At 40.2% G+C, this 18,699-nt stretch overlaps 1 protein-coding gene across 2 annotated transcripts in view; it reads left to right on the top strand.

The window, feature by feature from the left end:
• The first annotated feature begins 949 nt into the window (after nt 1–949).
• Nucleotides 950–18,699, top strand: part of FKBP1B (FKBP prolyl isomerase 1B) — a 47,626-nt gene continuing 29,876 nt past the window's right edge. Inside the window, exons 1-2 of one of the 2 annotated variants that reach the window (XM_075201360.1) lie at nt 956–1,226; nt 6,072–6,119. In XM_075201360.1, coding sequence (XP_075057461.1) covers nt 1,190–1,226; nt 6,072–6,119 — 85 coding nt within the window. In that variant the 5' untranslated portion in view covers nt 956–1,189. Of the gene's footprint in view, nt 1,227–6,071; nt 6,120–18,699 lie in introns of both variants that reach the window. The other variant, XM_075201361.1, reaches the window with a different exon arrangement.

Here is an 18,699-nt window from a genome sequence, read left to right as displayed (position 1 = left end):
TGCGTGGGTTTCCTCCAGGTGCTCCGGTTTCCTCCCACACTCCAAAAACATACTGGTAGGTTAATTGGCTGCTATCAAAATTGACCCTAGTCTGTCTCTCTCTGTCTGTTAGCGAATTTAGACTGTAAGCTCCAATGGGGCAGGGACTGATGTGAATGAGTTCTCTGTACAGCGCTGCAGAATCTGTGGCGCTATATGTGATGATGAGGATGATGAAGTAGGGCTTTTCTTGGAAGGGAAGCCAAATTGCTTGCAATTATAACTTGGTGTGTTCACACAGCCCGTTTCGTAAGTGATGATGGTGTTTTTTGGGGCTTGATGACCAAAATCCGTCAATCACACTATCATAAAAGTTTGCCAGTAATGGGTGGCAGTGGTACCTTTAAAATCCCCAAAGCTCACTTAAAACTGCAATGTTGGAGTTAACTACAGGCAGACTATGGGGTTGGTGGAGAGTTGGTTGCAAAAATGTACGTAAAAATAGCATATTTCCACCCATACGTAGAGTTGTACCCATCTCGAGACACTTCCACCTCCGCATCGGCAGCCTATACGCCCGGCTTACGACAAGTCATCATTATCAGCGAGCGCTCACACCTACGGTAGTACAGGTGCAAGAGATACGCTTCCTAACAGGCGCATATGAACGTTTGGGTCGGTCAGGATGGAACGTTGTTAGAAAATATATTTTTGGTGGCCATAACCATAGCATATAATCATATTGTGAGAGCTCCACATACATCACTGGGCTCAGGCAGCTACATGAAGCAGGTTAGGTCACCAGGGCTAATGCCATCTGCATATTACATGATGCATTATTGCATATTTGGTTCCCAACTGCCATATAACATAGCTGTCAGTCAAGTGGGTGTTGTTCCAGCCTCCCTCCATTGTCTGCCTCAGGCACTGTCCCCCCCTGTATAAATAGCAGACATGAGAGGGATGTTTCTCCCATTCAGCATTCCCTGCATGCACAGCCAGCCCCTGCTAACCCTCTCCTAGCCCCTTCCTCCCCGGTCCCTTCACCACACAGCCGCCCTTCCTGCACGGCTCGGAGCACCTATTGGCTGCTCGGCAGACAGCCCTGCGGCCATTGGTGAGAGGTGCAGTGCAGCGCCGGGACCCGGTGACTGAGCCTGGGAGAGATAAAGAGGCAGAGAGCGCAGCCCTGTGCACTACTCAGACAGCCATGGGAGTGGAGATCGAGATCATCACTCCAGGAGACGGTACTGTCCTCTCATGCTGCACTATGCATCTCTGCTGAGCATTGCTGTCCCCTCTGCAGCAGTGTATGTGTGCATCTGTCCCCCCTCCACCATCATTCCTCTCAGTCCTGTGCAATATATATATATAGCACAACTTACATATGCTGCACTATGCATCTCTGCTGAGCATTACTGTCCTCTCTGCAGCATTGTATGTGTGCATCTGCCCCCAGCAGAGGGACAGACCCCCCTCCACCATCATTCGTTTCAGCCCTGTGCAATATATATATATATATATATATATATATATATATATATATATATATATATATATATATATATACATACACACACACACATACATACATACATAGCACAATTTGCATATGCTGTGCATAGTCAATTTGTCCATCCACTTATGCAGCCTCTATATATTTTCATGCATGCAGTACAATTTCTATACAGTATGCATTACCCTATAGTCGTGTATTGTTATCCATGCACTCTATTCTCTTTCCACCATGCACATTCTTTATTCATGTTATTCATTTATCACCAATCCCTTATCATAAACAAAAATACAGGATTGTGACCAAGTTAAAATGATATTACCTAGTAATTTGGTCGTTTTACATGTTATGTACCATATAGACTCTATATAACGAGATACTAGAGACTATACAGATGTATTCTGTATGCTTGGAGGCATTTGCTTACTATACACTCTATATACTTCATTTTATTTTTTTACATTTTTCTAATTAGGATACATCTGTCCACTATACCATGCTTCACCTATCAGTCACATTACCTGCGCTGTGCATCAGCGCTATAAAACACTTACACATTACATTCTGAACAATGGGTGTAACCACGCGCACCAAATATGACCTATATATTATTTTACATTATATATTCATTGTTATCACTGCATTTTTTTACTCTATATATTCTGTATAAATCGCAGGGACACTGTTATTTTCTTTGCTCTGTATATCAAACACTAAATTGTCTTTATGCCTTAGTGTTGTTCTCTTGGTTCCCAAGTTATTTTTTTGTACATTCTGATATGTCTGTTTGCATATTATTGCTGAATGTTTGTATGGACAAATGCTGAGGTTTGTGCGTGCTCAGGTATGTAATGATGAAACCACCAAGAGAGGAGAAAATTGTTTGTCTATGGTCACACAGCTCTTTGTCCTTATTTGTTTATGCAGTTTCAGAGACAGACGGGGAATACATAGTGATGCAATGAAAGAAACATTCTAATTCAAAATAAGTGAAGTGTGTGTGTATATATATATATATATATATATATATATATAATTACATACATGCATACATACACACAGCACACAGGAACGCTATTGATTGTCTTACAGTAGCTACTTGTCGGTTAGGCTTAAACACCTTGTGGTTCTTCAGCTATTGTAGAACTACTGGTGCCAGCATGCCTTTCCATCCAGGAGTGCCATAGTTGTTTATATGTATGGCTTTTATATATAAATATCTATTAAGTACCCTTTAAATAATAACTCCCATTCTAATGTATATTTTGTAGCTATTTGGAGTTCATTTAACATGCCGAACTACCCTTTTATCTGTGTAACATGGGACTCTGCAGCTTAAGAAACCTTGTTATTAGCCATAGACCTAGGTTGGTATGGATACTGATAGATCTCTAAGATCCCATTCATGAATATGTAGTGTTAATGCATTTTGGGAACACAATGACCATCTAGAGGAAAAAAGGGACACTTTAGTCATAGTGCGCTACAAACAAAACACACACACAAAGTGTGAACACAACAGAATAGTTCCTTCTATTATGCGGAACGGAGGCAGCTCTTTGAACGTAGCATAAGAAGTACGCGGAATTCCGTTTGCTTTAGGTGGAATCGGACTGAGGGGATGTCCCCCGGTTGGTTAGCATTCACTGATCTGCTCGTTAGCGTTTGGCTATTGCCATTTGAAAATGCTTGTGTTCTGCAGAGCTTGTCCGCTCTCTATATGTGACATTCACACTCTGCTAGCAGTGTAACACAACCTGTGCCTGGAGACTTGGAAGGGTCTTTAGAAAAGGTCTTTAGAAAAGGTCAGACGTCTGCATGTTACTATGTTTAAAAACTTCGCTCCAGCAGAAGATGGGTTAACCTTTTACTCCCAAAAAACCAGATGGCACATAGCTGAGGGCATACTTTAAAAGTCTGCCAGGGTCGATGGTGTCCAGAAATGTCTGATTGAAATAACGCAAAGTCTAGCTTACATTTTATCATACGAAAAAAAAATGCCTTGGTGTCACATGAATTATTTAGGAAGATCCTATGCGTCATGGATTTATTTCGGACAGAGACAGTAGAGGCTGATCTAGTGTTATTTTTAATAGAACTTGACTCATCCTTTTCTCAATCCAAGGGGTACTTCAGTAAAACGACCTGGGATACATTAATACACAACAGGGGTTGCTTAGTAAACATTTATTGGCAAAAAGATTAAGAAATGCACCAAATTAGCTAATAATTGTGTAGTTGTTGTGTAAATGTTTATATGTTGATGAATTCATGCATAAATTTATGCTTGAAAATTGCGTGTAACATTAACACAGATAACAGTCTATCAGTTTTATTTACAGAGAAATTAGAGTTAAACTTGCAATTCAACCTGGGGCATCCTAATGACCTGCAGTGTGCACAGGTCATAAAAGCCATCCAATACTTCAGTTTAGGTCACAAATCAGTAATATGGTTGTAGAAACCTATGTCAACTTGTCCTGAGAAAACTGGGGTTTTCAGGAGCTTACATGATTGGGAAAAATAAGTGTTTGGTTTTTGGATGGATAAAAAATTGGTCCTGAGAAAACCGTAACACGTGGGAGACAGAGATAGCGATCGCTTCGTCTCTGGTTATTTGTCCTAATAGACAGCAGTTTGCCAAGTATGACCTCATTTTACTGAACTGCCTCTGGCAAATGGGATAGCAAGGTATAGTCGTGTTTAGAAAAAAAAATCATCACAAACGGCTTCCTCTGTTCACCGTTCCCAAAAATAGTTTCCTAGAATGGTATATGGAAGTATGTTAAAAAAAAAACAAAACATAGTTCTCTTTGATTTTGGTAATATGATCAACTGTATGAAAAAATATGACATTGATGTTGGCAGTATTCCCATGGTGAAATGTTACTGTGTTAGATTATACTGCAACGTTTGCTTGAGAACTCTGACAATTTGACCAAAAATTATTATCTGTGTCAGCCAGTTTATGCATTGCATTGGTAGGATGTTCTCTCTATAAGGCATTTATTGTGTTCAAGAGACTCTCTAGCTCTCCGGCATGCCGTGATATTCAGGGTTATCCTCTCATCTACCATTCTGCATTAAGATCTGGCATTGCTCGCTGTTACATAGCAACAGTGAGCATGCAAGAGAGCCGAGCAGTGTCGGGTGCATTATGAACATTGATGTATCCGACACCCAGGTCATCAGGGTGGCTTAAGGTTCACCAGTAATACTCCACTGCCCAATGACTAGCCTGAGGACAATCCATTTGGCAGATACCTACCCTTGCTAATTGGTGTTGGAGGGGGGGGGGGGGGGGGGAGGGTTACGACAGAAATCTCTTTTCCAATGGAGCTTGCCTTTAATGGAATAAACAGAGGCTGGCCTGTAGACCACTGTACATAGATTGCATTAAAACAAATAAAAATAGCACGTGACTTCTCTTGCTGCATCAATGTATGAGTAGTGTTAATCATTTAAAGTATTGGAATGGTTTAAACAAAATTTCCTAAGCCGAAAACATCATGTGATTAAGTAATATGTTTGCAAATAGAAAAGCTTATAGATACAGAACTAACTGGCTGCTTTACTGTAACTAGCTCCAGCTTTTAAGGGAGTTGGTGCTTTTAGACTATAGTCCAAAATTCCTTGGTGTTTGATGACCTGCAGTTCCTCCCAGTAAACGTACCAGTTGCCTCAGAGTGGGCGGGGTTATAGGATGAATATTTTGCTGTTGGGAGGTGGTATGAGAGGAATATCAGAAGCAATATTCTGCCTTCCAACAGGTCTTGTATATAAGAAAAGTCATTGAGCATTTCTCAGTCTTACATATGTATGTTTTATCTTGTGCTTAGCTGAAAGCAAATTAAATTCATGCATTTGTGAGACTATTCACTTATTTTTTGGAGGAAAGTAAGATGCTTTTGCTTTCTACGCCTAATGCCATTCTTTGTCACGTAGAGTGCCGTCTGGCCTTTATATGTACAAAACAAGGGCAGAACATAGGGGTGGCAGGTTCAAGCTCTTCTCAAATATTAAAGGGTCTCCTTTGAAAAGCTACAGGTGACCATTGTTCTGCAGACTGCATGAAGGTAACGTTAAGTAAAAATAACTCTACATGTAGCAATAAAACACGTTCTTCCTGATTTTGACGGCTTGTTTTTATGGCAGCTATCATGGTTATTGTACAGGGAAGTGTCTCGCCCATAAAAGGATTATTTTTTTTTGTTGAAACTTATGCACTCACTTATGTTTTGTCTAACAGTGATTGGAGGGGAACTATCAGCTTAGATGGTGGAAACATATTGACACCCCATACATCAAACGACGCACTTTCACACAAGTGGGAACTGTGTCTAAAAATCCATTTGTTACTCTGGTTATGCAAAATCTCTTCTGATTATCATGGATTTATAATGCAGTGAAAGAAATCATAGGTGTCAAAACTTAAAAGGTGTAAACAAGCCCTAAGGGTTCAAGTGCAGTTAGGACATTTCTCAATATGTCCGATGAACATATAACCAGTGATTATATATATATATATATATATATACTATACATTCTAAGTGACCTTTTCTGTTCAATATTACAGGCAGGACTTTTCCCAAGAAAGGTCAGACATGTGTTGTCCACTATACAGGTAAGACCTAGTATGATTTATCTCAAATATTAAAGCAAGAGATCTGCAACAGATACAAATGTATGAAGAGATTTTATACTGTGTGTGTGTTTATGTGTGTGTGTGTGTGTGTGTGTGTATATATATATATATATATATATATATATATATATATATATATATATATTATTATATTATATTATATTATATTATATTATATAATGTGTGTGTTTGTATTTGTGGAGTGATTGGGCAGTTGTTATCAGTGCAGTGGCTTCTGCTATTAAGGAGACCACTCCCCTAATTTTCGTTAGGAGAAGATCCAGACTCCTACGTTATGGATTATCTGTGTCCTGCCGGGAGAACTGCAGTGTTACAGAGCATCTGATATGATCATCTCACCCCCATCAGAGGAGCTGTGGCCTGGCTGCTAGGGAGATGTATTTGGCATGTATTTGGGATAGATTTCTTTAACCTTCTGAAAAAGAACAAGTAAAGGTCATGGCCATAGCAACCAATCAGATTCTAGCTCTTATTCTCTAGACTGTACTAGATAAATGATAGCTAGGATCTGATTGGTTGCCGTGGGCAGCACCTCCCCGTTTTACTTTTCAGAAGGTTTTAAGAAATCTAACCACTTCTTTTATGTTTGTGGACGAATTTTATATGCTATGTTTTCATATTTGAAAACCTATATGTAGAAGTGTGTGTGTGTGTTTGTGTGTATGTATGTATATATATATATATATATATATATATATATTATAATGTGTGCGTGTCTGTAAGAGTGAGATTGCAATATACATACCACATACATTTGTTTATTCCATTGGTAACGGTTGAGAGCTGTTATTACCATGTTCCAGTGAGTACTGCAGCTCTCGGTTTACACACACAGGATCAGATTCTTAGGGGTTCCTGTGCTGTAGGGGAAGTGCCTGGGTAAGCATTATCTCCATGTAACGAGACCCACCTCAGGGTTTCCAGCTATGCATCGCTGTCCCAATCAGCTTGTTATTTCATTCTTCATTTAAAGGGGCGATCCCTCTGCCATACAGCGCTGCATGGTAAACTGTGATGCATCAACAATGAGGATTACCTGGTACTTCTTGTCCGTTCTCTCCAGCTACTGACCATGTCAGTATAGGTCTGATAGTCCTGCCACATAGCACTGACCTATTCTAATGTAGATTTAATTATATTTTGTGAAAAGTGTTGTTTTTGTCACCTGTATGTTCATAAGGGCACAATGCAGGCTGATGTACATTGTAGTAATGGTGTGGTCCTTCCTCTCTATGTACTTGTGTGATTAACCTTATGATTTCAGCATTGGGGTTAGTAATCCCCATGCTCATAGTGATTACTATAGTGCTACGCCAGGATCGTGGATCATACATACAGACATAACCTGCACGCAAATGAGCTTGTGCTTGTAAATTGCTTACTCTCCTTATTAATAGAAAATGTGGTTTTGATGCCCTAGTTAAATGATTATCTAAAACTTTTTCACGGTCTGGAACATAAAGTATATATGTTACAAATTCATTATCACTCGCAGGATTGGTTCAAAGAAATGACGTCATATCGGAGAGTCTATACAACTTTATAGGTAACTGCATAAAAGACGTCGACATCTACAGCTGGCCTATAGTCTGCACAGTCCAAAATCTCTTTAGAATGTGCCCCTTCGCGTCAACTTCTGTGTAGCATCCACCCTATATCCGCATGCAAAACCATTGGGCTGAACCTCTTTAATGGGTTATCCACTCGTTGTCCCCGACTTCCCCAAATGTCAGTTCTTGGGGTGGGGACACTTGCTATTACTTGAAAATTGAAACCGGACCATGTTATTTCCAAGGCAGAACTGAAACAAGACCTCAACTCCAAGGGGCTTTGTGCAGTCTGGGGATTTAAACATCTATGTTCACTCACACGCCTCCCATCCATTGAAGTTCTAACCTTCTGCTCTATACAATATCCCAGAGCGACCTCAATTCTCTGTTAATGCTATCAATTAAAAGGGAGGGACAATTGCCAAACTGCTACATGGGAGGGACACTTAATAGGGTTGTATATCTTAAAGTATAGGAACCATTTTATATCCCTTGTTTCCCTTTCTGCATCGAGGTATTCAGTCTGCAAATATGTCTGCTTCCTTTATATTTTTGTGGTTTTGCTAACGGTTATCAGAGAAGTAATTTGTTTTCATAAGGTGGAATTCTGTATCTCTGTTTAATCTGTGTAATATGCCTATCACCTTACATGGGCTTCTGAATGGGCTTTGAGATTTTTTGCTTTCCCTGTAATGCATTATGAAGCAAATGGATTTGTAAAATAATAAAATATTGCTATGTAAAGGTTAAGTGTACTCCCAGAAGCAGCATTAATTATCCGTCTTACAGATGGTGAATTAAACCAGGATTATCAATATGTTGCCTAATCAATCACGGGTTGTATGCAATCATCAACCCAGAAAGACTGTTATGAATGTAATTCCTAGTAACACCACTATAATAAAGAAATATAATTTCTGGAAACATTATTTTGTAGGAATCTTTCAAAACTTTCAACATCGATGAACTTGGTGATTTAATTATATATGGTGGAGGCAGCCATTTTGACTCAGCAGCAACTAGTGACTGAGGTTTCGGTAATGTCATTAGTGCAAAGTGAATCGAGAACCCGCATTCTTCGAATGTGAAGTTAGTGATGTCACTGATTCCTAGTGACTTGATAGGTTGCATGGCTGCTACCACTGTTTTTTAGGCGAGGACAGCTTAGTGTCAGTAACGGCGCAGGAAATATGAATAAAACACGTCTGCTTGTAAACCTGTGAGGACCCGACTTAGATTCTTTGCTTTGCCAAGGTGTATGTTTGTCTTTGTGTTTTTTACGGTTTCAAAATTGAAATGTTATCTAGTGATTAGATGGGAGAGTTCTACATCCGTGTCATAACCGCAGCAAAAATAACTTACTGTGTACTCTGTGGGCACGAAGGTGATGCCACCACAGGATTTGCCGTTAACCGCTTTGTAGTTCATAAGACTTCAAAAAGATTAGTTATTGGTTTCAAGCCAAGAAAGGCCGCATGATATTTGGAAGTCTAATTCAGTTCCTGGCTGATCACACATGCGCTGTCCGTAGTAATTGATAAAAGAATTTGGAGATATACCAGAGGGTGTCACATGACGTGTAATTAGTCAGACAAACTTCCCATTAATCGCGTTATGCCTCTGGTACACTACCAGCAACCTGTCCTTAATAGAAAATGTTATAAAAACTGGCTACAAAAGAAACCTTTAAATAATGTAGATTTGCACTCTAGCCAGATCAATGGACAATCCCCACGTCACTAAATCTGGCGAGACACCATTTGTGTGTAGCCAGTGTACATCAAACACCCTTTACAGTGATTGCTCTCCTTGAGGATGATTATAGATCTGCTTTTGTAAGGAATACACATCTCGGGTATTTGTAGGTTTGAAGTGGAAATTTTGCTGCAGGCTGACTTTTAATGAATCGGCATGGGGATTATATAAAATATATATTATATATAATATAATGTGTGTCCCTAGAGTATTTAGAATTGAGATTTATTTTTCTTATACAACAGCAAGAAGAGATATAAATCCTTTTGATTATAGTGAAATATAGAATTTTTTATTGTGTGATCAAAATGGAGTTCACTATCCTATGGGGCTATAAGTCTTCGGTGTGACCATAAATAATAGTTTTTAATTGAAACAGCCTTGCATGCATAACGGTGGTACATATTGTGCAATAGATAACAGAGTATTTCAGCATTTAACAGTGTTTACGTAACATATTTGTTACTGGATGCGCAAATTTATAAAGCTTTTCAGATTATAAATTTTTTTTCTGTGACTTGAGATGTCTGCATTTCATAAAGTATTTTCGTGTTTTTATGTGAATCAGCACAATAACTTGATATATTGTATGATGAGATCAGTAGATCATCCATTACCTGTGATTTCAATGGCTTTTTTTTTTTGCCTGTTACTGACAAATGTTTTTACGATCATATATTTTGGTCAAGCAGTATTACACCATCACCAAAGAGCCCTTTCTTCTTCATAGTTGCTATGGGATACCTTGTTGCTGTGTGATACATTGTTGTTGTGGGATATAATGTTGCTATGTGAGACATTATTACATTGTTGCTATTGGATCTTGTATTTATTTCCTTGTATTTCTATTATGCAGTGTTCCATTTTTTCAACACAGTTTTGCAAGTCACATTAATATGTTATATGTTTGTATTTTATATAGGTTTAAATGTCTTCTTCCTAGGGTGCAGTTTATAGTTTTCCTTACCTCTCTTTAGCCACGGTCTCTACCTCTTTGATATAGGGTTTGTGTAAGAATGAAAGTGTGCAATTATTATTAAGGTTAGCCAGCAGAGGTCCCAGTAACTAAATTGTCCCTGGTAAATTCGATAACAGTGGGGATTCAAGGGAAGGACCCTACTAAAACAAAGGCAACATCTATTTGTTAAATGTTTGGTGCTCATATTATCTCTTCCCACCCCCCATATGACTGAAAGATGCCATTCATAGACCTGGTTAGTGGTAGCGGCAGCCTAAATACCAGGGTATTCAGGTACCCATAGTTGACTCTTATCATCATTTATTTATATAGCGCCACTGATTCCACATCGCTGTACAGAGAGCTCGATCACATCAGTCCCTGCACCATTGAAGCTTACAGTCTAAATTCCCTAACATACACATACAGACACACAGAGAGAGAGAGACTAAAGCTGGGTACACACTACAGAATTTTCCACCAACTTTTTATGCCGATCGATTTTACATCCGATCGCTCGGTCCATGGACTGCATACACACTAGCCTTGTTTAGGACAATAAAGGGAAGAGCGGACGTCCCTTTAGCGACTTTTTACAGCCATGTTGTCGTGAGCAATGACTGTAATTTCGTACTCACTGTTGTGGATCAGTCGGAAGTTTATACACACTACACAGCGGAAACGAGATTGGAACTAAAATATTAAACGGTACGACCAACCAAATGAGGCGACAATCGTCCATTTGGGCAGACTTTCGACCATCGTGTCACTGCACACACTGACCCGACTTTTAAACGAGCGGTCGTATGTCAATTGATTGAGCCGATTATTGGACGAAAACAGTGTAGTGTGTACCCAGCTTAAGGTCAATTTGGTAGCAGCCAATTAACCTACTAGTATGTTTTTGAAGTGTGAGTGGAAACCGGAGCACCCGGAGGAAACCCACGCAAACACGGGGAGAACATACAAACTCCTCACAGATAAGGCCATGGTCGGGAATCGTACTCATGATCCCAGTGCTGTAAGGCAGAAGCGCTAACCACTGAGCCACCATGCTGCCACCGTGCTGCCCACTGCCCCCCAAGAGCTTCTCCATATTTAATCATAAAGCAGACAATTGACAGTGCTTGGAGCCACAAACCTTTAGAAGTATGAACACTTGGCTAGGTAACCAACATATCTCACTGTTTGGTCTATTAAGTCACTGAGGAATGAGCATGAAGGTGTAATACTAAATAACTGACACTCTTGTCGTTGCTATTTCAGCTTTTTGACTCATGTCGGCACCATTTATTCAGAGTGTGGTTTTTTTGTTTTGTGACGAAGGTAAAGAAGTACATTTGTTACTACAGATATACAGTGGCAGGTCAGAGAACGGAAGACCTCACACTCCAAGCACAAATATTGGGACAAAGTAGGCTCTACTCCAAAGCCACACCCACATTCAAATAAGCCACACCTTCTTTTTCATGCCTAAATTGCTTAGCACCTCCCCCCTTTGGACTCTAAATAAGATCTTGGTTGTCTATAAAGAAGCCTGTGGGGTTTTATTTTTATTTTTTTTGTTTGTGTATTTTATTTTCTCTCTTCCATCCAGCTGTTAAATAAAATAGACCAGCAAAGAGACCGGGCTGTCCTGGAGATTTAACCTTTATAGTTTATTACAATGTAAGCTTGCTGTGGCTTTTGTACACCGACGATAAATGTCAAATGTATATTAATTTGCAAAAACAAATTTACTGTAGTAGAATGGTAGCACAAGGCATTTCCATCACACACCATAAATCATCAGGCTACTTGGATTAATTGAACATAAAACATATTTTATTAAAATTCGTGAACACGAAAACTTTTCTAAATTCCTATTAAAGTAAATGTGAAGCAACCTATGGATCTAATAAATGGGGAAAAGGGTTTGAACAGAAACATAGGATATACCTTAAAACGAAAGAATATATAAAGTGTCAGACTAACGAAACAGGATCAGAATAAGCTGTACTCTAATTAAGAAAGGTTTTATAATTATACTACCAAATGCTTTCCTATACATATATTTAACTGCTACTCTACAGTGTATGGTAAATCTAGTAGAAAATGGAATAATTACAGAAAAATAGGGAAACCTCTTAATCAAAATTATATAAATGGGACTATTAGACCACAAAATATATTTACTTGCACTAAAATAAGCTGAACAAAGAAATACTGTGTGATGAAAATATACATTACTATGAACACTTGGGGGTAAATGTATCAAGCTGCGAGGGTCTGTTGGGTTTGGAAAGTGGAGATACTGCCTATAGCAACCAATCAGATTCTAGCTGTCATTTATTTAGTACATTCTACAAAATGACAGCTAGAATCTGATTGGTTGCTATAGAAAATACCTCCACTTTTCAAACACGTCTAAAACTCGCAGCTTAATACATTTACCCCTTAGTATTTTTCATAAATCTATGAAGAATTTGTCCTCTGGAAAAGAGTAGCCTCAAGTCAGATCATCTGACGTGGACTCTCTCCAATCTGATCGCATTATTCTAAGAGAAGAGAACAAACTCTCAGCACTAACTTGGGTGGGTGACAAAGCAGTGACCACCAGGGGCAGCATCTGACAAACGCTATCCAGAAAATGTCATGGATGTTACCATGGTGGGCAATTACAGATCAAGCCGCACACTGCGGAAGTACCTACTTAATGATTCAGCGCTGAACGATCAAATCTTTCCATTCCTTTTACTGCAAGTGAGAAATTTCGTTGACCTGTATTCCATTTGCCCTCTACGGGTTGTGGCCAGGTATCCATTTCTAAGCGGCGACGCCTTTGTGATCCAAATATTGATTAAAATCAAATTCATCCTCTGCTGATGAGGGTGAGGACATAACGGCTGCACTAGCTTCCTCCTCCAGACAGTCCTGTAACCCATTCATCTGAACGGCTACCTCACACATCTCTCCCTTTTGTCTATTTATCATCCATCAGAGTCCGTTTTATTCTCTCTACATAAATAGCTGCCAAAAAATATATATATATATATATATATATATATATATATATATATATTTATTTATTTTTTCCAAGCATTCATGTCTGTTTCATTGAAATAGCAATGCCGTCTGTAATTGATCCTTCTTTTTGTAATATTTTGGTTACCGTAAATGGGTGGAAAAGCCACTTTTCCGATTCTGTTCCCTGTGACCACCGACCTTTGCTTGAGGGTTGACCATTTCCACAGCTTTGGTCAGGTCAAGCCAGCGTTAAGTAGGTCCTGCCCTAGTGTGTTGCTTGATCTGTGATTGCCCCTTTTCCAGCGTATCTTTCAAAATGGAATCTATTTACAACGCAGCGCATGTGATGAATTGGGGAGGCTTTTTTTTTGTGTGTGTGTTTTTTTGTTTTTTTTGTTTGGTTTTTGTTTTTTGAGGCAGCATCAATAAGATCATCTAAAGGATAATTGTCGTCTTGTCCTTCTATAGCAGCAATTTCAGTTTGTTCCTGAGTTGTTGGACATACTCTTTAGTGTCAGACATTCCTCTTTCTCCGAACCCGACGCGTTCTTCTAGCTGTTGGTCACCTTCATTATCTCTCCCTGCACAAGGGACACTTCACCATGCAGGTGCAGCTACACTATTTACGCCCCTTGTTTACAAGGAACAGATCTGTGCCCTGCTGGGCTTGTTTTTTCTTGGCCATCTCCTCCTGCCGTTTTGCATTTTTACCTTGTAGCTGGAGTCCGTACATTGTTTTTTCAGACTCCACAGCCCTGATTGTAAGCTTTTTGTTCGTGTAACAAAAGTGGTTCGTTATGAATAAAAGATAACGATAATTCTGTACTTCATATATAAATATGTCCAGTGCTTCATTTGTTGAGTTAAAAAAAGAAAAAGAAAAAAAATGGAACTGAAAGAATTGGAACTTGGATAAGTGGAACTCAGAAACGTGTGATATATACTGGGAGGACATTAAAAATTACCATTACACACTATATACTATGGGGCCAAAATGAGTGCTAGGGCAGCGTTCCTGGGAGTTTCGGCACCTTGATACTTTCGTCAGTCGTCCTGTAAATGGGAAGTTGGTGAGCCACTATCCCGTATCTTCATCTTCATCATCATCATCATCATCACCATTTATTTATATAGCGCCACTGATTCCGCAGCGCTGTACAGAGAACTCATTCACATCAGTCCCTGCCCCATTGGAGCTTACAGTCTAAATTCCCTAATATACACACACACACACACACACACACACACACACACACACACACACACACACACACACACACACACACACACACACACACACACACACGATCTTCCATCCTTTCTCCTAGCTCTACTTTCTCTTCTTGATGAGCACATTTAGAAGTTAGTTACAGCACTATATATATAACCGATTTTTAAAAATATCCAGAATAATTGGCAGTCGTATTGTGTATCGTTGGAACTGATGTGCTGACTGCAGAGCGTTGTAGTCATCACTGTGTGCAGACCGCATGTGATTAGACTGTATGTATGAGAGAGTGGAGGAGGCAGGTATAAACATAATCTGACAGAAAAATGAAATATAAGGGACTGTTACCCTACAAATGTGTATAGGAGACAAGTCCCTTAATCTAGTCCAGGGAAGAGGTGATAGTATAACCAAACCTAAGCTTTATGCAAACTAGCAGAAAAAAAATAACTTTGGTTTTTCTTTGTGCATTTTCCTCACTTTGCAGATAAATCATGTTTACAAAGATAGAATCGGGATATTCGGTCATCCACATTAGTTCCTGGCCTAGCGGAGCTTGCAATCTATTTTCTCTATCTTATGCACACAAACACACTCTACCGCCAATTCAGTCAAATAGCCGGCGTCTCTAGTCTGTAGGAAGAGTCCGCAGTGGACGAGGGAGAACTTACAAATTCCACATTGGTCTGAATCAAACAAAGGACCCCAGCACTGAGAGACGGCAATGGCAACGATTGTACGTACATGTAGTTTTGAAAGTTGTACCAACACATGCCAGGAGTTTATACAATGGTGTTCCAAATACATGTGTGAATACCAGCCCATAATAGATCCGTGTCCTGCTGCACTGAGCGTTGAGTGTAGATCCATTGTCCGAATGTGCCGTTTGTTTCTGGCGTTATGACGTTTCTCAGAGCTTATGGGGTGGGGGTCCTAATGTTTTCATGGTTATCTCTAAATAATGGCCATACATAAAATGGTATTTAGTCAGCTAAGCAACAAACGTCGCTCCAGTCACCACATCGATAACATTCACCAGGGTAAGCGAAGAAATAAAAAAGGTTGTTCCTGAGGAAACTAGCGCCCCTCCCAATCTGGCCACTAACGCCTTTTTACAGCGTGCGGTCATCCGCCTTAAACCAGTGCTCCATGTTGGAGCCGGACTAGATTGTCTGAAGTTAAAATTTTAACCCTTTGTTTCAGCTCGAAATGGAATATTAAATCTCTAGAAGGTATTTCAGCTCCAGTTAAAGCAAACAAACACATGCCATAAAAATGGAAATATCTTTGCACCATTCCCCACAGTCTGGTCTGACCTACTTCAGGACGCGCTAATAATAGAAGGAAATAAATAAATAGAAATTAAATACATGTAAATTCCACATCCCAATTAGCGTAAGGCGATATTGAAACGAGTCTGTTGTGTTCTCACATAGTACATGAAGAATAAAAGCTGTATTACTGTAAGCCCACATGTATATACCCCCCCCCCTCCCTGAATAGTTCTGGCTGTAATAATGTACCGCCGAGAGACTTGCTTGAGAGCCTGGTACAGCTCACTCTAGATTTTAGGTACAGCGATAATGTTATAAGCTTGATGGGGGCATCAAAGTGACTGTGCATGAGAATCTATATATAATTATAATAGACAATATTTTGCACAGAAACAGATCATAGCCACTAGGGTTATTTATTAGCCCCCTCTACCGTTGCACTAATGGGACTAAAGTCCTACCAGTGCATGCTGGGAATTACCGTTCTACAGCAGCTTGTACCTAAGCTTCCTGCAAAATAGCAATAAAACCAACTAATTTTATCATAAGTTTAAGTTCTGCGTTGCAGACTTTCCAGGAGCCTATTAGCCATGTTGACAGAACAGCTAGTAGTGATTTATTTTATATTTTTTAGGGGAACATCTGCTAATGCATATCCCTTCCCTGGTATGCTGAATGCTGTATCTCCTATCTGTAACTGGGCCATCCAGTATTTGCTATGCAGACCTCCTGTAACGTAGCAGAAACTGACTTCTACTGTACAGCGTTGTAGGAAACAAGACATACTTCAGCGTCTGACAGAAAGGAGCCGTTGTGCAGAACTTCTGGCCTGAGACAATTAACAAATGTATTTTTATTTCCAGACAGACACGTGCTCCCGGGACGGGGCAGATGGGCAGGGAATCTAATCTTTCTGGTGCAGTTGCTATTTTCCATGGCTAATTATAGACTGGCAGAAGGAATCCCACCTCTAGTTACAGTGAGCTAGTAATATCGCTTGATGGGCACGATGCGGTGGGTTCCGTAGACAGCAGACGTATTAATATGATTTGCGATGCCCAGACAGATTAGTGCCTTATTGTGTTACAGCAAGCACTCTGTACACTGACAGGCCCAGCACGCTTTCTGGTCAGTCATGTCGGCTACAAATCACACTGTGAGTCAGACAGATGGGGTGTGTGAGACCATACGGCCTTATATGCATGATGGCAATGTGTGTAATCTCACATGCCCTGTACTCCCATGTTTAATAGTATTATGCATACTTGCCAACTCTCCCGGAATGTCCGGGAGACTCCTGAAATTCGGGTAGATCTCCCGGACTCCTGGGAGAGCAGGCAAATATCCCGCAAACGGCCTCTTGCCGTCAAAATGACGCGATTGGCGGGGAATCGCGTCATTTTGGCCCCGCAACAAGCCAAATTGACGCGATTCACCGCGCACCGCCCCCCAACCACACCCCCCTGCCTGGGATCTCCCGGAAAGACCTCTTAAAAGGTTGGCAAGTATGGTATTATGTTTTATACACATAACTTGTCCATTTAAAGCACAGCCGTTTTGCAGAGCTAGCATGTTCACAAGGTATTGTTACCTAGTGAATTGCTGATAAGCTACATTTTCATGTCCGGCAAGGCCTCAGACGTGATACTGCTCAGCCCACAAAATGGCTGCCCCCAGTGTGTGTGTGGGGGGGTAACAGGTACTCTTCAACTGCAAGATGCTCTTTATGAAAAACTGATGTAAACGTCTTTCATGGTTTCAGTCCTCTAATGTTACACATATACCATGCCAATTGGCCACTCCCTGCGCTAAAGAGAGAATAATATCATTAATCAGGAAGATTGACAGGAGGAGTTAAACGGATTATAGGAAAGGGAATAGTGGCATCGTTAGTAAGTAAGTTTACTTTCACCGTCTACGAAGCTGGAATAAATACTATAACACGAATATTTTATGCATTTATGACTTCATTGGACAAATGCAAAAGGAAATTTAAAATTCTAGGATGAGAGTCCCATTAAAGTGAATCTGTCACCAACAGAATAGAGGCAGCCAATGTGTGGCCTTGGGCAATATTCTAGATATTTCATCTTTTTCACTAGGTTACTATATATTTTCTAAATATAGGTCCAGTCAGGATCACTGGAAAAGCGGTAGGGATGGTCGGTTCAGCCCATAAAATGGCTGCCTCCACAATGTGCATCATCAGCAGCTATTTATACAGTGCTGTACAGAGAACTCGCTCACATCAGTCCCTGCCCCATTGGAGCTTACAGTCTAATTTCCCTAATAAACATACACAGACTAGGGTCAATTCGATAGCAGCCAATTAACCTACCAGTATGTTTTTGGAGTGTGGGAGGAAATCTGAGCACCCGGAGGAAACCCATGCAAACACGGTGAGAACATACAAACTACACACAGATAAGGCCACCGTGCTGCATATATTCTATCCATTCTGCTGTCACCAGAGGCGAGGAGACATGTTTTTATTATATAGTGATGTTGGCTCTATGCATTTAATAAAAAACAATTCAACCTGTGTATCTCCCCTACTGCTCAGCTAGGTGAGAGCCTGGCATTTAGTGCATGTTGTATGATAACTGCTCCTATGCCCTAGTGCTGCCCGGTGTCATGTCATAGCTCCTCTGCAGGGATCCAGCCCAGGGAATCTCCGGCTAAGGCTCAACTTTGAAGCCAAGTGAACAATTAACGCTACGTTTCAGGCTCTCACTCGACGAGTGGGGGATGGAGGCAGAGTCTCTAT

The sequence above is a fragment of the Mixophyes fleayi genome, chromosome 3 (assembly GCF_038048845.1).
Source record: "Mixophyes fleayi isolate aMixFle1 chromosome 3, aMixFle1.hap1, whole genome shotgun sequence".
Taxonomy (NCBI): Eukaryota; Metazoa; Chordata; class Amphibia; order Anura; family Limnodynastidae; genus Mixophyes; species Mixophyes fleayi.
The sequence above is the reverse complement of the archived record's forward strand: the minus strand, read 5'-3'. Positions and strand labels throughout refer to the sequence as shown.